We start from the raw sequence: 24,897 nt of genomic DNA, 5'->3' as shown, positions 1-24,897 counted from the left end.
TAGCTCCTCCCCTTTCTGGGTGACCACACCCCCTCCCCTTGACCCCACCCATTCAGCTGTCTCCTGCAAGCCCCCCTGTGATTTGAAGTCACCAGCCGCCACTGCTCTTAGGCATAACAGACTGAGGACTTGGGCATTGAATGCCCTCAAGCAGGACACTGTTATTAGTACCTTCTCAGTACCTTCTGCACAAACCATTAATCTGATATTGTTAATCCTCATTCTTTCCTTACGTGTGGGTAGTCTGTTCGGACCTCTGAACCGAGCCGGCCATCTTCCAAGCTCCTGCCAGGTACAAACTCTTGAGCTAAATTCTTACCTAGAATTCCCCTCTCGCTGTTAACCCCAGATTTCGTTTGCCGTGTCGCCATTCAGTCAGGTCATGTCAGGCTACTTCTCTTGAGCCAAGTACAATATTTTTGTTCATACCTAAGTTCTAAGACAGCTTTTTTCACAAAAAAAGTTATTAGATAGTGATCTCTTACCTTATCGCATTTAGCGACAACCTTTTCCAAATTCTTTTCAACTCTTCTCTTCTTAACATGAGGTAATTCCTTCTTTTACCATCATTGGTAAACCCCTTCCCTTTTTATCTTCGGCTATTACTTGTATCATTGCTGGTATTTTTCTGGTTTCTCCTTCCTTCCTTCTAACTATGGCAGATAAAAAAGTAGTCCAGAGTTTAAAAGATGTTTGGATTATGGCCATAAATTACTTACTTCAGATGCACATTCCCTGTGTGTCTACTGCTTGGGTGTGCCTCACTTAACAGTTGACCCTCCTTGGGGGATTTGTAAGAACTTCTCTTAACAGGATGTTAATTGAAAGGAAAAATAAATTAATATTGAAGGGGCTACTTAAATCTCCCTTTTCAGAGGCTATTTCCGGGTCGGAGGCTTCAACCTCTCCAAGATCCCTTAAAAAAGGCCAAGTCTCTTCCTTCGTCCCCAGCTGGGGACTCTCAGGGACCGAGACCAAAGAAAGCTAAGCTTTCCAGTTCGGATGTGACTTCTTCAGCTCCAGCGCTTTCGGTGCCTAGACCTTTGGCACGGAGGCCATCTGTGACTTCGGCACCGAATAGTGTGCCCCATACCACATCAGTACCAAGGACCTCCTCGGTTCAGACTCCTTTACCAGCACCGACTGTTCAATTGATGCAGATTGTTATGACGTCGATGGATGTTTTGAAGCCCATTCCTTTTTCGACTCTGACAACTTGCCTGGCACTGGACTACCCTCTTGGTACCGACCAGTTTTCGTCACCGATGTTTCCGGCTAAGGCCTTAATGCCGACAACCACTTCGGTACCGACCTCATCGTCGGTGCAGACCATGCCTTTGGCACCAATGATTTCCTTGGTGCAGACACCAGTAGTTCAGACCATTACAGCTCCGTTGTTTTCAGTGCAGACCTCCCCCATGGTGGGCAACGAGCTTGCTCCGTCCTTGGATAGACCTGACTTTCCCTCAGCCATGTCAGTGAAATCCACTAGAAGCCTCTCAGAACACTGTGTTGCGTCTTGTGGATAAATTGCTTTTAGACAGAGGTATCCTGCGCCCCCCCCCCCCCAGGTCCTATTCTTCCTCGGGAGGTGATCACCCTTTACCAAAGACCCCTACATATTCTCCTCCTCCATTGCCTTTGAAGCCCCTTGATATAGCACAGTCCTCTCCCACTACGGTTCCCTTTATGCACCTCACTAAGGAGCCACAGTTGCGTTTGTGGAGGGAGAGTCTTGCCACGGTCCAGAATGTCAGCTGTGGCGTATGTACTTTGGCATTTCACAACCAACCAGGGACTCTGGGTCGGCAGGTTGAGCCACTTGGGCGAGGGGTGACTCCTGCCGTGGGTCCCCACTCCTCTTCAGGTGGATCGGCCTTCCAGCTAATGGAGAAGGCTCTTGCGTCGGTTGGCGATCCTGTGCTATCACTCTCCCTGCCCTCCTCTAGGCCGCAATGTACACAAGCCGCTCTTGGTGGACACCGGGCGCAAAGGCCTCAGGACATACTCCCACAGGAGACCCCTTTTGCACTGTCTCCCCTGCTTCTCCCTCTGAGGAAGATCATCAAAAGAGCTCGTGCAAGAGGAAGCACATGGACTCCACAGAGAAGTCCCTTACTGAAGACACAGATTTTGATGATGGGGAAGGGTCCCCTCGATCACCCTCCGAGGTATCCTTTGGTGATATCCTTGAAATCCTTAAACAGAGAGGTGATTGGCAGCCCTCTAACTCAACCTCTGAAGAGTCTGTGTTCCTGCAGGCCTTTCGTGCCCGGCCCCCTACCTCCTGGGTTACTCCACCTGCCGATGAACTTGTCTGGCTCGTCGTGCAGCTTGCGTGGAAGGTTCCTGACACAGTTGAGGCCATTCCCCGGAGGCCAGATAAAATTTTGTCCTCTCCTGCTAGTGATCACCATTGGTCCAGAGGTGGTTTTGTAGATGCCTTGGTGGTGGCGGCCGCGACTAAAAAGGACCTGGAGGAAGAAGAAAGCCAGACTGTCCATCTGCCCAACAGTGAGTCCTGTACTCTGGACAGAATAGGGAAGCATACCTTTACATCAGCAACCTTTGCAGTCAGGTCTCTGAACTATATGGCACATTTTACCAGGCTTCAAAGAGACTTAGTTTCTGAGCTCTCTGAAACTTTGGCTGGAGCTGTGTCTGATGAGGTACGTGACAAAGTGGCCTCTCAGCTAGCCACCATCGAATTGATATCTAACTCCTCCATGCGCCTGATATCTCGCGCATCAGGAGGAGCAGCTAAAGCGGCGGGTTCAGGCATTGTTCTGAGACGCCATGCCTGGATGTGCTTGTGTAATTTTGTGGAACCCTTCAAGGCTTTCTTTTTCAACGCTCCCATGAAGCCTTTTCGTTGTTCTGACCCAAGGTTAAAAGCGCACTGGCCAGATGTGAACAGGATGGTAAAACCCTTTCTGCTGTGGGTGTCTGTTATTCTCCCCTTAATGGACTTTCTCCAGAAACCAGAAGAGTGGGAAGATATGGCACAGAAAGTATCAAGGTTCTTTCCGTGACACACAGGTTGAGTTCTTCTCTCCCAGGGGCAGAGGGGGAAACTGACAGGGAAGACCCTCCTTTTGGGACAGAGGGGGTCCGCTAACCAGGGTTCCAGGGATTCTTTCCCTGGCCAATCCTACCAGTGCTCCTGAAGAGCGGCCCAACTGTTTTCCTTTGGAAGTGGTTGGGGGTCGTTTCTCTTTGTACCCTTCTGCTTGGCTAACCATTACCACTGATTCTTGGGTACAAAGGATAATAACTAGAGGTCATCATATCCCCTTCGACCTTTGTCCCGCTCCCCTAGCAAGCTTATCCGACGTTCCACCCAGTCAAAGGGAAGAAGCAGCATTAGAGATTTCAAAGCTGCTATGAAAAAGAGTCATCCAAACAGTCCCTCCAGACCAGATAGGATCCGAATTCTACTCAAGACTATTTTTGGTGCCAAAAAAAAAACGGGGACTGGAGACCAATTTTGGATCTTAGTGTGTTGAACAAGTTTTTAAAGGTACAGAAATTCCAGATGGTCACAATACAATCTATCCTTCCGCTTCTGGAAAAAGATGATTGGATGTGCTCGATAGATCTTCAAAATGCTTACTACCACATAAAGGTTGACAGACCATCAAGAAGATTCCTTCGCTTCCGTGCAGGAGCCAGTCATTACCAGTTCAGAGTACTGCCCTTCGGACTCTCTACAGCCCCCAGTGTGTTCACAAAGTGCATGGCAGTCATCACAGCTCACTTGCAACTACAAGGATTCCAGGTGTTTCCATACTTAGACAACTGGCTCATCTCCGCCCCCACCAGACATCTATTGGAAGAAGCCCTGGCATACTCTCTTCTCACTGCAGAAAGACTAGGCATAACCATAAACTGGCTAAAATACAATCTTACCCCCATCTCAGTCCACAGAAATCATAGGGTCATCTTGAACACAAAGAATTGCAGAGCATCCATTCTGGAGCACAGAATTGTAAAGATAAAGCAGCAACTGATTCCAATCCTTTCAAGAGAGAAATCCACAGCTCATTCTGTTCTCCAGCTGTTGGGTTCCATGGCAGCCACCATTACTATTGTCCCCCTGGCCAGGTTTCACATGAGGCTTCTACAATGGCTACTGCTCACCCAATGGTTTCCCTTTCAGGTACCCACTTTCAGCCAAGATTCAGGTAACTCACATGTGCAAGCAAGATTTAAATTGGTGGATGGTGCACAATCCATCACAATGGTCTTGCCCCTTCTCCCCCCAGCAACCCAAAGCTACAGTGACCACGGATGCCTCCCTGATGGGGTGGGGGGCTATTTCAAGGACAGACAGTACAAGGTACTTGGTCCGTAATGGAGGCCCATCTGCATAGAGCTGAGGGCAGTGCTTCTGGTGTTGCTAGCATTTCATCCCCTGCTGCCGTCTGGGACTATTGCGATACAATCAGGCAACATGGCGATGGTCTGGTACATCAACAAACAGGGTGGAACCAAATCTTACCCACACTTTTGAGAGGCCATGAGGATATGGCAATGGGCGATGGCTACCAACCGCTTTCTTCTAGCAATGCACATTCCCGGTAGTTCCAACGTGATAGCAGACAGACTCAGTAGGTGTATTCTTCAACCTCATGAGTGGTCCCTGAATCCTTTGATAGCGGCGAAGATTTTCAACCGCTGGGGTCTTCCTTGCTGCGACCTCTTTGCGTTCCTGACCAGCTACAAATGCAGCAACTATTTTGCCCTGATTCCCCCTCTGGGACAGTCACAGAGGGATGCTGTAGTGCACGATTTGCCCTTGGGTCTACTTTATACATTTCCACCTCTCCCCCTCATTCCCCAGTTTCTGAAGAAAGCCCGCTGGTTGATGAGCAAAGTAATCCTCATAGCACCATATTGGCCTCGTCAGATTTGGTTCCCCTTCCTTTGGCCTCACCTGTTAGATCAGCCGTGGATTCTCCATCCAACCCCCGGGGTTGATCTCCCATCCTCAGAATCTTATTCACCCCAATTTGAACAGCCTGAACCTCACAGCTTGGCTCCTCCAATTCTTTTGATTGCCAGGCAGAATGATCTTTCTTTGCCATTACGTGATATTCTTATTGCATCTCACAAGTCTTCCACCAGAATTACATATCTCAGCAAGTGGAAAAGGTTTACTATTTGGCTGAAAGAAAAACAGGTAGATCCTTTTTCAGCACCAGTGTCGATAGTACTGGAATATGTCTACCTTATTTCAATCCGGTCCATCTGCCTCTACCATTATAGTTCATTTGGCCGCAATATCTAATTTTCATGATTGTGTCCAAGACTCTCCTCTTATGACACACAAGTTATGCAAGGCTTTCATAAAATGTGTCAATCGTCTAAAACCCCCTTTTAGAGAACCTACCCAACTATGGGACCTGTCATTAGTCCTACAAGCTTTGACAATGCAACCTTTCGAACCAGCTTCTTGCGACTTCAAATATTTGTCATGGAAAACCTTGTTTTTGGTCGCCATTACTTCTGCCAGACGTATCTCTGAACTTCAAGCCTTATGCATCAAGAGACCATATTTGATTTCTCATAGTGATAGTGTCATTGAGAACTAATCCTTCCTTTCTGCCAAAAGTGATCTCTGAAATGTCCATTAATCAAACCATTGAATGTCTTCCGCAATCATTCAAACAGATGAGAGTATTGCCTACATAGCCTAGATATTCACAGGCAAATTCGCTTCTACTTGAACAGGACTAAGGCTTCTCATAAATCAAACCAGTTATTTTTGGCCTATTCTGGACCTAGATTAGGATGTGCTGTTGCTAAGGTCACATTGGCTAAATGGCAAAAGACTGCGTAATCTTCATTTATAGAAAACGTAATATCCCATTAACTACTACCATAAAGGCTCATTCTACAAGGTCGGTGGCAACTTCTGCTGCCTTCCATGCCAAAGCCTCTTTACATGACATTTGTGCAGCTGCAACTTGGGCTAGTCCTCATACCTTCATCAATCATTACAAATTGGATTTGGCCTCCAGGGGAAGAGCGTCTTTTGATTCTATGGGTGCTCAGGAATGTCCTTCCATGAGAGCCTCCCAGAAATAAAGGTAGCTGGGGACTCTGTCCCACACGTAAGGAATGAACGAGGATTAACAATATCAGATAAAGAAGTTATGTCTTACCATAACATTCAGTCTGTATTGTTGATCCTCGTTCAGTCATTACGACCGTCCCTCCTTCCCTCCTCCTGGGGCTTTTAGTGGATTTCACCATCCGGTTCTGTTAGGTCATTTGACCAGAGGTAGCCTCTACCTTCTTTTGACTTGCATACTCAATCTGATGTAACAGGGAGAGGGGAATTCTGGGTAAGAGTGTAGCTCGAGAGTTTGTAGCTGGCACGAGCTTGGAAGATGGCAGGCTTGGTTCAGAGGTCGGAACAGACTACCCACACATAATAACTGAATGAGGATCAACAATACAGATGGAACATTATGGTAAGACTTAACTTCTTTTTATTTAATAATGCCCAAAGAGAACTGAAAAATGTCAAGAGTTCCTGCTGTAGCCCTGTATTGTACCAGCATTCTGGGCTAAATTAGGAATCCAGCTGTACTACTCTGGAGACTGCAATACCTCTGGAATTCAGACCAGAAGGGCAAATGTCCACTGTGGTAGTTTTCCATGAATAGGTAATACTACAGCAGTAGTAATCCCACTGCTCAAACGTCTGCTGTTATGCTGCGTTTTCTCACACAACTGTACCTTTTTTCTTTGTTTGAATGGAAAGCAATACTCTTCCATTCCTAAATATGATAATCACTTCAGGTCTGAAAATTACCAACTGGTTATCTAACAGAAGGCTACAAATGCTATACTTGAGAAGCTCACTCAAGACTTGGTTCAACATAACATTTTTACTAAATCCTAGCCTAGCTTCTGAATGGACAGTTACTGCAAAACTGATCACATCTTTTCAAGTCTTGAGCAAGATAAAGTCCACTGCTGCGAACAAGGTAAATTCTACTGCTGTAGTATTTCTTGATTGTTCCAAAGAGTTTATCTTTTTATTTGCAGTTTTCTTCTCAAACATTTAGAACCAGAATATTTAGACCTTCATTCCATAAGTAAATTTTGAAGCTGTTTGACAAATATGAGTTCCACAGTTGTGGGCGAATAGCAGCTGCTGTCCAGTATGAAACAAAAGTATTTGGAAACTAAGGCTTCATTCTCAAACCTCTATTTTCCATATTTACCAACAGAATAGGACATCTCCATTGTTACAAAAATACCGTATGCTGATAATTTAGATTTAATATATAGATCAGATAGTCCCTTAGAACTGTAAAAAAAAAAAATCATTCCGAAGAGACTTTAGATCACTTTGCATATTGTTACAGGAATGTTAGCTTTTTCTAAACTAAAGTTGTACTGTTCAGAAAATGTAAATATAAATTAATTTTATGATTAACTGAACCTGTAGTTCCCTGCCCCTGGAAATTGTATAATCGTACAAATTATCTAGGTATGCTGTTTGATTACAGACTTTACTGTACAAGAATACACAGACACAGTTGTGAAACAAAAAAAAAAAAAAACTGGTCTGCACTGAATGAAACATCATTTAACCCCTTATGCTATAATTATGTTTACCCAGGCCGTATTTATATTCGACGTCACTGTGGCAGATACCACTTACAACATTCTGTCCTTACTTTTCATAGTGTAGTATGACGTATTTGCTAACGTACCACTGCACCCATCACTTTGATTCTGGGTCTGCATGGATGGCTAGGTCTAGGAAAAGTGCTGCAAACATAAATGCAGTTCTCCTGTACATCTATCATACTTGTGTCTTCTGAGCTGGCCCAACCCAGTAGGTGACTTTGATCCTCTTATAGTAACATGCTGGAGCTGCACAAGTCAGCTAAAAACATTTAGTTACAGAGCACTAAGCATCACATTCCAAAGAAACTTGAACTCATTTCCTCCACCTGTTTGCCCATCCACAGTCTTTCTTAACTTTTCCAGCATCTTTAAAGTATATTGGTTGAAAAAAGGGCAAGTGGTCATACTGAAATTCACAGTGACATTATAATCCCACTTCATGGTAAACAGTGACATTATAGCTTCATCCCCTGGTAACATTATAATCTCATCTCAGTGACCTTATACAGTAACATTTAACCCCATCTCACAATGAATAGTGACATTTTAATCCCATCTCACGGTGACATTATAACCTCATCTCACATTGACAGTATAGATTGACTTTATAACCCCATTTTACAGTGATATTATAACCTCATCTCACAGTGACATCATATAGTAACATTATAACCCATCTCCCAGTGACCTTGTAACCCCATCTCAGTTAAACACCTATTTCCATGGTTTTAGTTTGCACGTTATCTGACTTCATTCTGCCAATAGTATTTAACCTATAGCAGTACCACTGCTTAAATCTGTTCACCCTTCCTTTTTTTGATTTCTACCCGTTTCACATATGCATACATACAGATATTTATTGTAAAATGAAAACTATCCTTTAATTAAAACACACAAAATTGCAACTGTAATATCTAATGTTAAAATTATAACAATAACAAAACCGTATATAAAACAGTAAAATAAATGAATTTGCTTTTGCTAAGATCCGAGTCCCTCTACACCCTGATGTGTGGGTTACATCAACACAGCCCCAATATATATGTATGTAATGCATTTGATGTTGCACAGACTTGTAGAAACAGGAAGTGATAAAAACAATTAAAATACTTGTCCTGTTTTTTTCCTGACTTCTGCAACCCTGCAGCGCACTAGAGCATCTGTAACAAGTATGCTGTGATGTTGACAGCGCGCAGAAATTGCTAACAGAAGTTATGATGTTCATCGTGCATACAGCTGCAGTCATAACAGATGGGTTTTCCTGCCGTCAGGCGGGTCCTCGGTCGGCCGAATTCCAAAGTCTAGGTCCGGCGTCGGTTGTCGTCGCTTCTTCCCTGACGTCAGTGTGACAGGGGTATAAAAGAACCAGCCGACGCCATTTTCTTCAGTCTTTCTTGCCGCGCGGTGCCCGAAGCAGAAGCAGTTCGCAAGTGCTGGTCGGCCAGCTCCTGAGATTACGAAAAATTTGGAACCGAAGTCTTCTTAAAAGCTAAGTACCCCGTTGGGGAAACTTTTTCTTGCCTCAGACCGATGTCAGACTAAGTTAATAATTGTATTTCTTGTGGGAAGCAAATACCGCATAAGGATTTCCATTCCCTCTGTATACCTTGTTTAGGCCCAGACCACGACGTCTCGGTCTGTCGCTTTTGTGCTACATTCAACAAACGCACTATTAAGCGTCGGGCGGAGTTCACCCAGCATTATTTTGAGAAAGCATTTAACTGTACCATGTCGTCGGATACTCCGACTCCGGTTTCGTCTAAAAAACGCAAAGACAAGGACCGACACTCGAGGCCTGCGGCCTCTACCGACACCATGCCAAAGCCGGCTACACGTGGTCCGGTTCTCAGCGAGGCACCTACGCAGCCCCTGATTACCGACGACACATCTTTGGCGGTGTCTCCTGTACCCGAGGTCGCAGGCTCCTCGGCCCACACCCTGATTACAGATACCGAAGCCACGCTTGGCGTGGAAACACAGAATGTGGACAGGTCCACCTCCACTCAAGGTGTCTTCAGACCTTCCTCTTCTTTCTCCATCAAGGCTTTCACCAAGTCTAAAGCTACCATGCACCCTAAGAGACCAGCTACACAGGGCCCATCTCCAGGCCCCATGCCTAAGAAACAGTTGCTTAAAATGGCTGAGGATTTAATTGCTCTAATCAGAGGTTCTCAGCCACCTCCGGACAAAAGACCCAGAGTGGAGGAAGATTCCCCCTCCTCTGATCAGGGCTCCATTATTTCAGAGCACTCTGATTATCAGGAACAGTCTTACTCCCCTTTTGAAGACTCTGATGCAGAGGAATCTATTCCTTCTGTATCCCCCCCTGAGGATTACTCATTTGGTGAAACTCTGCATACCTTAAGGGAACACATCCACTGGGAAGGCCAGGATTATTCAGATTCCAAGAAAAGGCTCAGGGAATTTCTTTTGCTACCCCAGCACAGGCCTCTGGCTATACCTCCTGTCCTGGACATCCTAGATGATGTTTACTTGGAGACCTGCCTTAACCTGGACTCTCTTCCTCCAACTCCAGTTAAGCCTGACAGGTACTACAGGGTTCCTGACTTGCACCAATTTCTATACAAAAGCCATGCTGCTGACCTAGAAACCATCTCGCAGGGGCCCAAGGGAGTTAAGGCCTCCATTGCCAAAAACCCATTGCCTTCCCAAGAGAGAGATTCCAGATCCTTAGAAAGGTGGGGACAAAAGGTATATACCTCTGCTACCTTATCCATGAAGGCCTTAAACTGTCAGTTTCATATGCTAAAATACCAGCAGTTTCTGTTATCTCAATTGAAAAGTAAAATGTCACAACCTGAACAACCAGACATGAAGGAGTTGCAGGATTTGATGCATAGTGCAGAACAAGTGGGAAAACATACCTTACAATGTGGTTTTGATGCTCTAGAGGCCTCATGTAGAGCTGCTGTTACAGGCTCAGTCATACGTAGGCATGCCTGGCTCAAGGAACAAGCCTTGCCTGATCATGTCAAAGTTAAATTACTAGACGCCCCTCTTCAAAAGGATGTACTATTTGGGGCAAATGCTGAGGAAATATTACGGAAAATGGAGGAAAAGGCTAAATCAATGCAAACTGTGAAAGAATTTCTGCAGGTTCAACCCCCATGTTTTAGTAGAAACTGGCCTTCCAAAAACTGGTCCTTTCCTGCCACAGACAGACCCCAAAGAGGCAGATACAGGCGCCCGAGGGGCAGAGGACAAACACAAGGCTCGTACAGAGGCAGACAATGGCAAGCTCCTACACAAAGAGGTGGTGAGGACAACTCGCAATCTTTCAGAAAGCAAAACCAATGACTTTCCCCTTTGCATGCCTACCAGGTCTCAAATGGCAGCCCCCTTAGGAGGAAAGCTGGCACTATTCTCAAAAAATTGGCATATTGTCACAAAGGACAAATGGATCCTGAACATTATAAACAGAGGCTACAAATTCCATTTTCATACCCTTCCAAAAATGAAAGGCATGCCAAACCCAATTGGCATATTGTCACAAAGGACAAATGGATCCTGAACATTATAAACAGAGGCTACAAATTCCATTTTCATACCCTTCCAAAAATGAAAGGCATGCCAAACCTGCCACACAATCAAAGGGCAGAGGCACAAAAGCAAATTTCAGATCTTATAAACATGAAAGCTATTCAAGAGGTACCTACACACGAACAAGGTCAAGGTTTTTATTCCAGGCTATTTCTGGTGCCAAGGAAGGGAAAAGATTGGAGACCTATTTTGGATCTTTCCATCCTAAACACATTCCTACTCGTACCAAAATTCAAGATGCTCACTCTACAGCAACTTCTTCCCATGCTAGGCAAAGGAGTCTTGGCTGGTAACATTGGACCTCAAGGAGGCATACCTGCATGTCCCAATCAGACAGAATTGCAGAAGATATCTCAGATTTCTTGCAGGTTCAACCCATTATCAATTCTCTGCATTGCCCTTTGGTTTATCTACTGCGCCCAGAGTATTCACGAAATGCCTGGCATCAGTAATTGCCTGCTGCAGACTTCAAGGGATACAAATATACCCTTATATGGACGACTGCCTGATCCAAGCGGACAGCAAGCACATTCTTCTGAAACATCTGGCTTATGTAATAATGTTATTAAACTCTCTAGGATACACAGTCAGCAAAGAGAAATCAAGACTAATACCCTCTCGGAAGATAATTTTCCTGGGTGCCAATTTGGACACAAACACCCAGATGGCCTACCTCACGCCAGAGAAGCAGGGGCAACTAATTCAATATTTCAGAACACTGGCAAATTGCACCAGGCTGACTGCAAGGAAAATCCTGCAGGCTCTGGGATTCATGGCATCTTGCATCTTACTAATCCCATGTGCAAAGCTGCATATGAGAAAACTACAATGGTACCTGAAAAACATATGGTCTCAACACAGCCACAGTTTGGAAACAATAATACCACTAATTCCATGTCTGCAAAAGGAATTTCTGTGGTGGGCTCAAGCATGCCAAACAAACACAGGTCTTCCATTCAGCAAGCCTCAAGCAAATCAAGTCATCACAACAGACGCCTCGGACTACGCCTGGGGGGCGCACATGACAGACCGGTGCATTCAGGGCAAATGGACCCAAAAAGAAAAGCACCTTCACATCAATCAAAAAGAAATGCTAGCAGTGATAAATGCTATTACAGCTTTCAAGGACCTTCTACAACCAGGTCAGCTATTGATAAGAACAGACAACACCACAGTTATGTGGTACATAAACAAGCAGGGAGGAACACATTGTTATCCCCTATGCAGACTGGCCATGTCACTTTGGAAGATGGCCATGGACTTACAAATGGAACTACAAGCACAGTACTTGCCAGGCAAGGAAAACACGCTGGCAGACAACCTAAGCAGGAATATGACAGATCCACACGAATGGAAGTTGCATCCAAAAGTTTTTACAGAAATAATCCAAGAATGGGGAAGGCCAGACATAGATCTCTTTGCCTCCCACAAAAATCATCAATTGACAAAATTCTGCTCAAGGATCTTCCATCCAAAGGCCTGGAGAGTGGACGCTCTCTCTTTCAGTTGGACATCAATGACAGTTTATGCCTTCCCACCTCTTCCTCTGCTGCCCAAAGTCCTATTGAAGACCAGAGCAGACAGACCAAAGATGATCCTCATTGCTCCGGACTGGCCAAGGCAACACTGGTACCCACTCCTGAGGAGCCTGACGCATTCCCCACCATGGACCCTGCCTCTAATGCCTCTTCTTCTGACTCAGCACAGCTTCAAAACTCTTCACAGTCAGCTGAAAACAATCTAGCCGCATGGAAGATTCCTTAGCATCGCAGCAGGCCCTGCTTTCCAAGGAGGTGCAGGATGTCATTTTGGAGGCCAGAAGGCCATCAACTAGAAAAGCTTACTCTGCAAAATGGAAACGTTTTTGTGTTTGGAATGAGAAAAAGGGCCAGTGCCCTAGAAAACTGAATTTACCTCAAATACTACAATATTTGACTGAACTGCTAAGCAGTGGACTTTCGTTCTCCTCCATCAAAATCCATGCCTCAGCCATTTCTGCAGAATACAACACTGATCCACCTTTATTCTCTCACCCTCTATTAAGACAGTTCCTCAGAGGGGCTAAGAATCTAAGACCTCCAAGAAAACAACCAATACCTGCTTGGGATCTTAATTTAATTCTGGAAAAACTGACTTTGCCTCCTTTTGAGCCAGCTGCCTCATCAGATTTACAATAGTTGTCCTGGAAAACAGCTTTCCTTCTGGCTATCACTTCAGCTCATAGAGTTTCAGAACTACAGGCTCTTATGGCTGTCCAGCCTTTTATCATCTTCCATCAGGACAGAGCTTCATTACGTACCAACCCGTCCTTTATGCCTAAAGTGGTATCCAGGGTAGCTTTAAATCAGGCCATACATATACCTACTTTTTATCCTAATCCTCAAAACAAAGGGGAGAGATTACTGCATTCCTTGGACATCCACAGACAACTGCGTTATTATCTGGACAGAACAAAACCTTTCAGAAAACCAGAACAGCTTTTTGTGGCCTATGCGGTAGGAGCTCAAGGAAAGTCAATATCCAAACAGACAATCTCAAAATGGATAGCCCACTGCATACGCTTTTGCTATTCCTTTCATGGCAAAACTGTACCTACAGGCATTAGAACTCATTCTACCAGGGCCACAGCCACCTCTGCAGCCTTCCTCAGAGGAGTGCCCACCAAGGATATTTTAGAAGCAGCCACTTGGAGTTCTGTGCATACCTTCTCTAAGCACTACAACCTACCATTATACTCCAAATCTAGAGCAGGCTTTGCCACTGCAGTCTTGCAGGGCATTTTGGCTCCTCCTAGCTCCCCCTAGTGCCTACCACCCCTTTCTTAGCTTTGGGATTCTACCCATCTGTTATGACTCAGCTGTATGCACGATGAACATAGTACAGTTTTGTACCTACCATAAATGTAGATGTTCGAGTGCTAATACAGCTGCAGTCCAGGTTTCCCTCCCTCCTTCCCCTCTAGGGGTCTTCTTTTATGGTGTATTTGCTTGCAACTACTGGTCTTTGATTATATTGCATTGCATTATTACATAATTTTGTGTATTGCCTTCTTTCTGGGGGCACCTGACATCTGGGGCAAGAAAAGCTGAAGAAAATGGCATCGGCTGGTTCTTTTATACCCCTGTCGCACTGACGTCAGGGAAGAAGCGACGACAACTGACGCCGGACCTAGACTTTGGAATTCGGCCGACCGAGGACCCGCCTGACGGCAGGAGAACCCATCTGTTATGACTGCAGCTGTATTAGCACTCGAACATCTACATTTATGGTAGGTACAAAACTGTACTTTCTGAGAGCCATTTGCAGAGCACATGATCAGCCATAGTGCTTCCTGTACATGCATAAGCATTTGTATCACCTTGTAGTTGCACTTCCATTGAGCTACAGCTTGTAGAAAGTAGCACATTATAAACCCAGCAAACCTCTTGACCTCACAGTTGGGAAGAGAGTGGTACCATGGGGCCTGCAGGGGAGAGGTCCAGCGGAATGCGTTAATTGTTTTCAGTTTGTTGAGTGTCAGCTTTACTAAATTGTGTCTTGATAAACTATGGAACTCCCTGTGTGTGTGTGTGTGTGTGTGTGTGTGTGTGTGTGTGTGTGTGTGTAAGAAAACATTTTTCCTATTGTTTCATCTTTTGCTATTCAAGTCTCCTACATTTTATCCATTGTTCTATTCAGATATGTTTAGAATTATTGATTCATTCTCTGATTATCCACTTATTCCATTTAAAGATAGCAAGGGAATAGGAACCTCTCCGTAAACACAGGGCAGAAAAACTAATCCAGGACAAGGTGCAAGCCTGTCATAGGATACACACCCACATAAGTACACACCTGTTGGCAGCACAGCTCTCAGTTGTACAGATTTTCATAGCATGTCCAGATTTTTGCCTCATATATTTGGTCCATTTTACATAAAACAGTGGTTTTCTAGCAAATCATTGAAGATTTAAGTCAGAAAATACAGACACTTGAGTTTCAGACTTCATACCCTTCCGAAAAGTTATGCTAATGCAAAACCTGTTCTATTTACTTTCTAAGTTTCTAAAAGTAATATTAAAAATTGTCTCTACTTTTGGAACTTTGTCCCCCATTAATTATGGCTTTGTTGAGATTTCTTGCTGTAAGAGGTTGAAAGGTATGTTCTGCAGTTTGCAGAAGCTGTAATTCCCCTAGATCACGTATTTGCCATGGGAAAGGAAACTGAATATCTTAAGAAACATGTACAAACTCAGCAGAGAAAGCACCCCAGCTGAGAAATTAACGGGAGATCCAAGTGCAGTGAAACAGCAATATTAACCAGTGTATCACCTTTATTTCTTCTGTCTATAGATACATTTTAGCTTGATTCTAAAGGAAGTATTAGTACAGGTTACTATAAGCGTGCTGTATAGTGTTAGTTGTGATAGTATGTGCAATGAAATATTTTGCTGTCTTGTATAGTGTTCATCTTACAAAAACATATACTGAAAGTTATTTTTTAGTTGGTTGACTTTTGAAACAGAATCTTCTATGTATAATTGCTGTTTTGCTTTACACAGTGATTCATATCCTCCCAGGGTACGCATTTTGTCAAGATGATTACAAGAATTATTGCAATAATGGAATCCAAACTGTTGATGTGAAAGCTGCAGTAAAATTTAAGTGTTGGAAAATGAGTGCTCCAAACATATGTACCTCATGAATGTTTCAATTGTAATTCATTTAAATGTTATTATCTATAGAAAAACAGCAAATAAGTCAAGCAATTAACCTAACACCAAAGACCATACCTCTCCAAAAACTGACCTACACTCAGCTCATGATTAATAACACATATTTCACACCTGTATTCTTACATAAACTTAATGCATCAAGATCACCATTCTGTCCACACTGTAAAGATAAAACAGCTGACTTCACATATTTTGGAGCTGAAAATGTCTACAAACTTTGGAATTCTCTTAAATTACAATTACAAAAAATAGGCTATCGGACATGTACACTAACATGGGAATTTACTATACTACACATTCTCCCACCCAACATTCCAATGAAACAAGCCACCACACTGGTCACAATTTTTCTCCTAATGAAAGTATATATAGCGTTTAAGTGGCTTGACTCAAGTAGTATCTCTTGGGAGGAATTCAGACAGCTAGCCATTAAACATCTATTGGCCCACAAAATAGTAATGGATAAAAAAGACAAAAATACAAGATGTAGGGAAATATGGGAACAAGCCTATAACATTGTACTAGCATGAGCAGCCACAGAGACGCTTAGAAATATACCATAATGGAATTTAGAATGACACACATGATCAACCACTCAAAATATTTTATGGTTTTGATTTACAAATATATGTACTATTGTTATAACTAAACGACTTAACTGTGAAAGCATCTATGTATAATAGTGTAGATAATTTGTTGATTGACCTATATCTTATGGTATGAATCTCAATGGATAACACTGTACCTTTGGTCATGCTTGTCAGTTGTTTGTTATATGACTCGTATTAATAGAAAATGAAAAATAAAAATTATTGGGAAAAAAAAAAATTATGGCAGTTGTTACAGCCTTTTAGAACTAATTTAAAAAGAAAGCTAAAAAAAATTCCATCACTTTTGTTTTCATGTGCGACTTGCATACAGATGGAAGACCAGCACCCCCATGTAAAGGAGAGTTAAGGAGAAGAAAAGAAAGGGAAGAGTTTGCTGTAAGTATTTATTTCCTTAGTTCTACTAGAGTAGATGCATGGCTGAAGGTTGTAATTCCCATTGGATAGCTCTCCATTTGTCTTGTTGCACCAGATTACTGATGTTTTCAGTAACTTTTTCACTGAAACTGTCCAATCTCTAGCCAACTCCTTACCTCCAGTTAGCTCAACCCCCCCCCCCCATCCTCCCTAGTTAGCATACATACTACCTTTCATTTAAAACCAATTCCTACATCCCTCATCTACACCCTACTTCACAAATTTAAACCATCTACTCCCTCAGCTGATCTCCTACCAGCTGAATACCTTAAAACTGCAGCAAAAGTTCTTGCCTATCCAATCTCTGTCCTAATTTATAGAACCATTACTGAAGGATCCATCCCATCTCTCTGGAAAATCTCTCACATTATTCCACTTCACAAGGGTGGTAACTCAACTGAACTCTCTAACTTTCGGCCTATAGCCCTACTTTCTCCTTTAGCCAAAATCATGGAAAAATGCATCCATCAACAACTTCTGGATCACCTTCTCCAAATTAACCTACTAGCAGACTGTCAGCATGGTTTTAGACCTTTTCATAGTACTACCACTGCTCTCCTATCCTCCTCTGACTGCATTAACAAACATTGTAGTAATACAATGCTCTCCTCTGCACTCTTTATTGACTATTCTAAAGCTTTTGACATGGTTAACCATCAGCTACTTCTGAACATACTAAAATCACTTTCACTCAACACACAAACATTAAAATGGTTCAACTCTTACTTACATAATAGACAGCAAGCTGCCTTTGGGACAGTAACCTATCCACACATCCCCCTATTACCCTTGGTGTCCCTCGAGGCTCTGTCCTGGGACCTCTCCTCTTCTCCATATTCATCAATGATCTTAGTATTAATGTTCCTCTAGCTACCTGCATACAATATGCAGATGACTCCACACTGATTTGTAATGCCTCTTCTTCATCAGAACTCCAATCCATCACCCAAACAGTATTTAACCTAGTTGAAAACTGGTTCCTACAACGTTGCCTTCTCTTAAATGCCAAAAAAAAAACAAAACTATTGCTATTTACTCCAACTCTAAAATCTTCTCCAATAAATTTCTCCATTACATCCAACAATGGTACTGTCATAGCTCCTGACCCAACTACCAAACTCTTAGGTGTAATAATTGACCACAACCTTAACTTTGACTCGCTTATCAACTCTACTATTAAATCACTAAACAGAAAACTTGGTTCTCTGTATAGGATAAAACCTTTCCTTACCCCTGAAGCCAGAACTACAATTTCCCATACCCATTTGATTACTACCCTCCTGTATGCCTCCCTCATTTATATTGATCTTTCCAAAAGCAACCTTATTAAGCTGGCAACCTCCTATAACAACATTGCTAGATTTGCTACAGGCTCTCCATTTAGAACTCACCATTGCCTGAATCTCAAACAGCTTGGGATGGCTAGAACTGCAAAACCAGCTGATATTTCAACAACTCACCATCACCCAAAATATTCTGTACCATCCTAGTAATACTCCTACTCTCTGTAGCCTTATCTCCCACTACATAAATCTTACTACCCTTCACTCGCAAATAAATCACTGGTTTACCATCCAGAAATCCCACAACAAAGCCAGTGATTCTGTTTTCTTTAATTCTGTGGGGAAGATTTGGAATAGGCTTCCCAGCAAACTTGCATCATTATCATCATTACCACTCTTCAAAATACAACTAAAAATTCTACTAAAGACACAATGGCTATGCCCATGTACTAACCCTGACTAACACTCGTCCAGTACATTGTTATTGTTTACCTCTCTCCCATTACCCTTAAAGTAGGGTTAGTAATCCTCCCCTTTCTCCCAATTTAAGTCTAGTTTTTTCAGGAAACTACCATTGAGTATGTACTTTGTAACACTCATCCGCCTTGTATATAGAGTAGCTGTCTTTTTACTTTGAGAGTAATATTTGTTTAGGTGTATATATGCAAACTTTTTTATTATCTTAGAGTTATACTTTATTAATCAACTGTATTTCAATCTTTACTTCTTTCCTAACCTACCTTATGATGAATGTCTAACCCTTTACCATGTAAGTAGTACTGTATTGTTTTGTTAAACTCTGTAGTCAGTTGCTTTAAAGTTCGCTTTTTCATGTAAATCTCCATAAAAAATGTATTTCAAATAATTTTTAGTTTTGCTGAACTGTTTTATTAGCTTAATTTTGGGAGTTTATCTCCCCGGGCCTCTACTGAAAATGGACATGTATCCAGTTGGACTAGCCCAGTCAACAAATTTTAAATAAATAAATAATTGAAAATTATTGTTTTTGACAGAAGAGGTGGATGATGGCATTATAGTGAAATGTGCTTGGTTAAGTCATCTAAACATGTTTATCACTAAGACTAGTGACTGAGAAAGATTAATTCTGCTAATTTAGTGATTGCTGTTTCAGATATTCTGAAATGCAAGAAGGCAAGAATTTAGTTGTACCAGTTACTTTGTCAATTCTTTAAGAAACAATTTGATAAATGTTGATCTACTGTTGAAGAAATCTCTGTTCTAGTGCCAGAAGTGTTTCACATCTGTGGAGCAGAACTTGACTGCACCTTCCTCTTCAGATGTCCCCAGTGATTAGTTTTGTGACCTGGATGTTGTGTGATGCATTATGTGGCCAGTAAGAAAAGGCAAAATTTGTCCGTGTTTTTCTTCAGAACATTTATCAACAAATGACCGCTCCTCATTCCTCTCCCTGATTTGTATGCACACTTCTGTTCCAATTGTTCTAGGTAGCTTAAAACTCATGCCCAGTTCAGTTGCCATCCCACGTTATTTAACACAGTCCACTTTTCACCTGCCATCTTTGTAAAGAAATTCATTTTCATATACCCTTTAAACAATTACCCTTTGGTCTGCCATCAGTAATCACAACTTACCTTTGTCAATGTTTGTAAACTGTTTGTCCTTTAACCTTTCCCGTTGTTGTTTATTATCAGCAGCATCATTTGTCCGATCTTTGTCCCATCTTTTCAAATGTTTACAGTAATTTTTGTACTTGTTTCATAACTACGACTTTCTAGATTTTTATCTTACTTGCCTATGTCTGTACCAAAGATCAGTCTTTTGTGGCATAAAGCTTGCAGAATTATACAGGTACTCAAAATGATGCCTTTCCAGAGCCTTCAACAATGGCATAATCATATCTACAACTCTCATGTCAAACCTTTATCAGTATGCTGTAGTATTCTGTTTGCCTTGGTATCCAGCATAGGTGATTAGAGTCTGGATTTCATCGAAACTAAATAGAGTTTTTTCTTCTTTGACACACACAAGTTTTTTTCCAAATAAAATGGCTCCAGAGTGCATCACTTTACACTTAATATTAAACCTAATCTGCTGTCTAGCTGCCCATATCTCATTCTGTAAAATTCTTTATAAGTCATTCTTACCATCTTTGTCAGTTCTGCCTACCTTTAAATCATCAGCAGGTGGATTTGTTGTGTGCATCCATCCATTGAAAGTGTTGGTTGTTTTAGCAGTAAACACATGGGTCAGCCTAGATGGACTCACTTTGAAAACCACTAAGCACCTATTTTTCAGCTGTGAACTGTGTCCATGTTGCATAACTCCCCCATCACCTTTCTGTGTGTCAGTGCTACAAGCTTTTCTGAAACTCATGAAAACGTCATTCATAAATACTGTTAAAGTTAGAGTGACATGCCTTGCCCACTGAAAAGCTTTGCTGTTTCTCATTTGTCATTGTGCTGTCAGTTAGCCTTGCATTTGTTGTCCTTTCCATCATTGTAGGTACCACTGACATAAGATTGACTGTACTCAATGTCATTTTAGCTGAGTCAGCAGTGCTCCCTTTTCCCAATCCTTTGGTGCACCCCTGGTTTTTGTGGTATACTAAAAAGTTTTACTACTTGATCGTATATTTTTGTCCCAACTCTTGAAAGAGGCCATGGATAGTAGCATATTTAGCCCATGCCTCTTTTCAGTTTTAATCCATCCATTTTCTTTTTACATCTCTATTAACAGTATAACTTCTTTTCATAAATCAACACCACCCATGAATGTACTTTCTATGCTTGACCCTGTCGTCTTTTCTTCAGTGAAAGTTAAACCTTTAAAACTTTTCCCTTCCACATTACAGTCTAGGTGGTAAGGTTAAAGTGCTACTTAGTCCTATTGTGTTTTCCCAGATTTTGCAGAATGAGGGAGAAGTTTCCTTTTTATAATGGGGAGGCTGTGTGGCCAGATCTATTTTTGGGCTCAGTTCTTTCAAGCTGGACCTTATGGGATTGGTTGTACTCAAAACACGGGAAGATTGGGTCCTAAGAACCAAAAATTCCCCAGTTCCAGACTCCTGCTCAGAAAACTAAAATTCTAGTTAACTACTCTCTGGGTCTGTCTATTTATTTATTTTGTTATGTTATGTTACATTACTTTGTTTAGTTGCTGATCTGGATAGAACACTGATCATTTTCAGGTTCAGTCTGGAGTTACAGCAATCAAAGTCATACATTCAAGGAAGACATTTGTTATAACCTATGGAGGTCTGATATCAGCACAGTGATATTTGCTGTTATTAACATTACTTCTGATGTTCTTTGTGTTTTTCACTGTTGCAGTAATTACATTTGGGTTATCTGCTTGCAGGTAGCCCTCAGTCAGCCTGATTAACAAAGTTTTGGGTCCTGCGTCAGTTGCTGTCCCTTCTTCCATGACCTCAGGTCTTCAGGGGTATAAAGCATGCAGCTGATGCCATTACCCCAGTCTTTCTTGCCGTGCGTTGCCCAAAGCAGAAGCAGTTCGCAAGTGCCAGTCGGCCGACTACTGAAATTTTTGTTTTAGAGTTTCAGAACCGAAGTCTTCAACTAAAGCTAAGTACTCCGTTGGGGAAACTTTTTCTTGCTCCTTACCGATGTCAGTAAAAGTTAATAATTGCATTACTTGTGGAAAGCAAATACCTCATAAAGATTTTAATTCGTACTGTATTCCTTGCCTAGGCCCTAACCACGACGTACCTTGCTGTCGGCTTTGTGCTTTATTTCATCAGCGCACTATCCGTCGTCAGTATATTTTCGCCTCTAAATATTTCTGTTCTTGGTTTAATTATCCAGAAATGTCATCTGTTAGCCATCCGACTACCGGGATTCCGAAAACGCAAAGACAAAGAGAGAGAGACAGGCCGCTGAGGTCCAGAACTGCCGATGACACTTCTCCTAAGCCAGTCACCAGTTCGCCAGTACTCAGTGAGGTGCTTTCGCAGCCCCTGATAACCCGCTATTTCTGATTCGCAGGCCTCTACTGAGACCCATTCGGAGTCCAGTATGCCGAGAGATGCTTCAACTATGGAACCCGTGGATGTGTCTACCTTGGATGGGTCCGGAGCCTCTGTGAAGGCACTCGCTTCTGAGGGTGTATTCAGGCTAATGGACTATTCAGGCCTATGGACTATTAAACCGATGCTTCCTTCTTTACTTAGGCCTAAATCTTGAACCATGCCTAAAAATATGATGCCCAGGCCACATGCTCAGGCCTCTGTGCCTAAAATACAAATAAGAATGGCTGAAGATCTAATAACTCTAATCAGGGGTAGCCACCCCCCCCCCCTTTCTAAGAGGCCTAGGACTGAAATTGATTATGAATTTTCTGATCAGGATTCTGTTTTCTCCGATTCTTCTGATGATCTGGATTTGCCCATACCTACTTATGAAGATTCTGATGCAGAGGACTCCATTCCCTCTGCTTCCCCTCCTGAGGATTTTTCTTTTGGGGAAACCTTACATACTCAAAGGGAGCATTTCCACTGAGAAAGCCAGGATTTTTCTGATTCAAAAAAGAGGCTTAGGGATTTCCTTCTCCTACCTCAGCATAGGCCTTTAGCTATTCCTCCTGTACTAGACATTGTTTATGATGCTTTTTCGGAATCTAATTTGGCCCCTGATTCCTTACCTCCTGCTCCCAGAAAACCTGACCGATACTACAGGGTCCCTGAGTCCCACAAGTCCCTTTTTAAAAATCCTATTGCAGATCCAGAGACTATTTCACAGAGGCCCAAGGGCATTAAGGCTTCTACTGCTAAAAATCCTACCCCTTCTGATAGAGACTAGGGCGCTGAATAGATGGGGTAAGAAGGTTTGCACTTCTGCAACTTTGGCCATTAGGGCTTTTAAACTGCCAGTTTCATATGTTAAAAGTATCAGCAACATGTTATTGGACTGCTTAAACAGAAAATGATGTTGATTCCTGACTGTGTCGAAAATAAGGACTTAGAGGATTTAATGCATTCTGCTGAACAAGTTGGAAAACATACTTTGCAATGTGGCTTTGATTCATTAGAGGCCTCTTGCAGGGCTGCTGTTACTGGGTCTGGCTCAGAAGGCATGCTTGGCTTAAGGAGCAATCTTTGCCTGATCAAGTTAAAGCTAAATTGTTGGATGCTTCCTTAAATCAGGTCCGCCTGTTTGGCACAAGGCTGAGGAAGTTCTTAAAAAGATGGAAGATAAAGCTAAATCTATGCAAACTGTTAAAGATTTCTTACAAGTTCAGCCCCTTAGATTTAGTAGGCACTGGCCCTCTAAGAATTGGTCCTTTCCAGCCCCTTCCAGGTCTTTTCAAGCAAACCCAGACACATCAAAAACCCCAGGTTTCAGTCCCAGGGGACACGGAACTAAGTAGTGGGGGGCCTCCACTTCCAAATCAGGGAGTAATAAGACACCCCCCCCCCCCCATGGTAAACTGTCTTAATGACTTCCTTTTAAAATTTCCAAGTACTTATCAACTGACTGTCCCTTTGGGGAGAATGATTGCTCTTCATGCAAAGAATTGGGAACTCATTACCCAGGACATATGGGTTTTAAATATAGTGTCCCTGGGATACAGATTTCACTTCCGCATGTTGCCAACACCAAGTGGGTGGCCGGACCTACCCCCAAATCAGTGGGCAGAGGCCCCAAAACAAGTACTTTCTCTCTTAAGCATGGGGGCTATTCAACTGGTACCAGAAAAGGGACAAGGTTTCTACTCTAGACTTTTCCTGGTACCCAGAAAAGACAATTCATGGCATCCTATCCTGGACCTGTCTACTCTAAACACCTTTTTGGAGATTCCAAAATTCAAGATGCTGACTCTTCACCAATTACTTCCTATGCTAGGCAAAGATGCCTGGTTGGCAACACTAGATTTAAAAGAAGCATACCTGCACAATCCCAATCAGGAATCTTGCAGAAGATACCTACGCTTCAAAGCAGGCTACACGCACTATCAATTCTCTGCACTGCCCTTTGGCTTATCTACTGCGCCCAGGGTATTCACAAAGTGCCTAGCTCCAGTTATTGCATTTTGCAGGTAAAGAAATATTCACATATACCCATACCCAGACGATTGTCTAATTCAGGCAGAAAGCCAGGACATACTTTTGAATCATCTGGCCTTTGTACAAAGGGTTCTAACTTGTCTGGGGTACACCATAAACGAAAAGGAATCACACCTGGTACCCTGTCAACAAATTATATTCCTGGGAGCAAGCTTGAATACAACTTCACAGATGGCTTACCTCATGCCAGAGAAACAAATTCATTTGACAACCTACTTCAAACAAGTGGCCACAAAAACCCTGCTATCTGCATGACAAATACTGCAAGCCTTTGGGTTCATGGCCTTCAGCATTCTTCTAATACCATATGCAAGACTGCATATAAGGAAACTACAGTGGTATCTAAAAAGCCTATGGTGTCAACATTCTCAGGATCTAGAAGCAATGATTCATATCGTACCTTGCCTACGCCTAGAGTTCCTTTGGTGGGCAGAGGCCTGTCACCAAAACGAGGGACTACCTTTCACACAACTCCCTGCCGCCCAAACCGTAACAACAGATGCATCAAACTATGCATGGGGGACTCACCTGGCAGGGAAGTACATTCAGGGCAAATGGAACCCAAGTCAAATGCACCTGCATATCAATCAGAAAGAAATGTT

At 42.7% G+C, this 24,897-nt stretch overlaps 1 protein-coding gene across 2 annotated transcripts in view; it reads left to right on the top strand.

Moving 5' to 3' along the window:
• The window catches only part of MRPL52 (mitochondrial ribosomal protein L52), a 262,507-nt gene that overhangs the window by 187,250 nt on the left and 50,360 nt on the right, over positions 1-24,897 (top strand). For both annotated transcript variants that reach the window (XM_044058423.1, XM_044058425.1), the window contains exon 4: positions 16,848-16,912. In XM_044058423.1, the coding sequence (XP_043914358.1) occupies positions 16,848-16,912 (65 nt within the window). The remainder of the gene's footprint in view (positions 1-16,847; positions 16,913-24,897) is intronic.

Source organism: Protopterus annectens, chromosome 16.part0, assembly GCF_019279795.1.
Source record: "Protopterus annectens isolate FY-2018-M chromosome 16.part0, PAN1.0, whole genome shotgun sequence".
NCBI classification, from domain to species: Eukaryota; Metazoa; Chordata; order Ceratodontiformes; family Protopteridae; genus Protopterus; species Protopterus annectens.
Note: the sequence above shows the minus strand (reverse complement) of the source record. Positions and strands in the feature narration are given on the sequence as shown.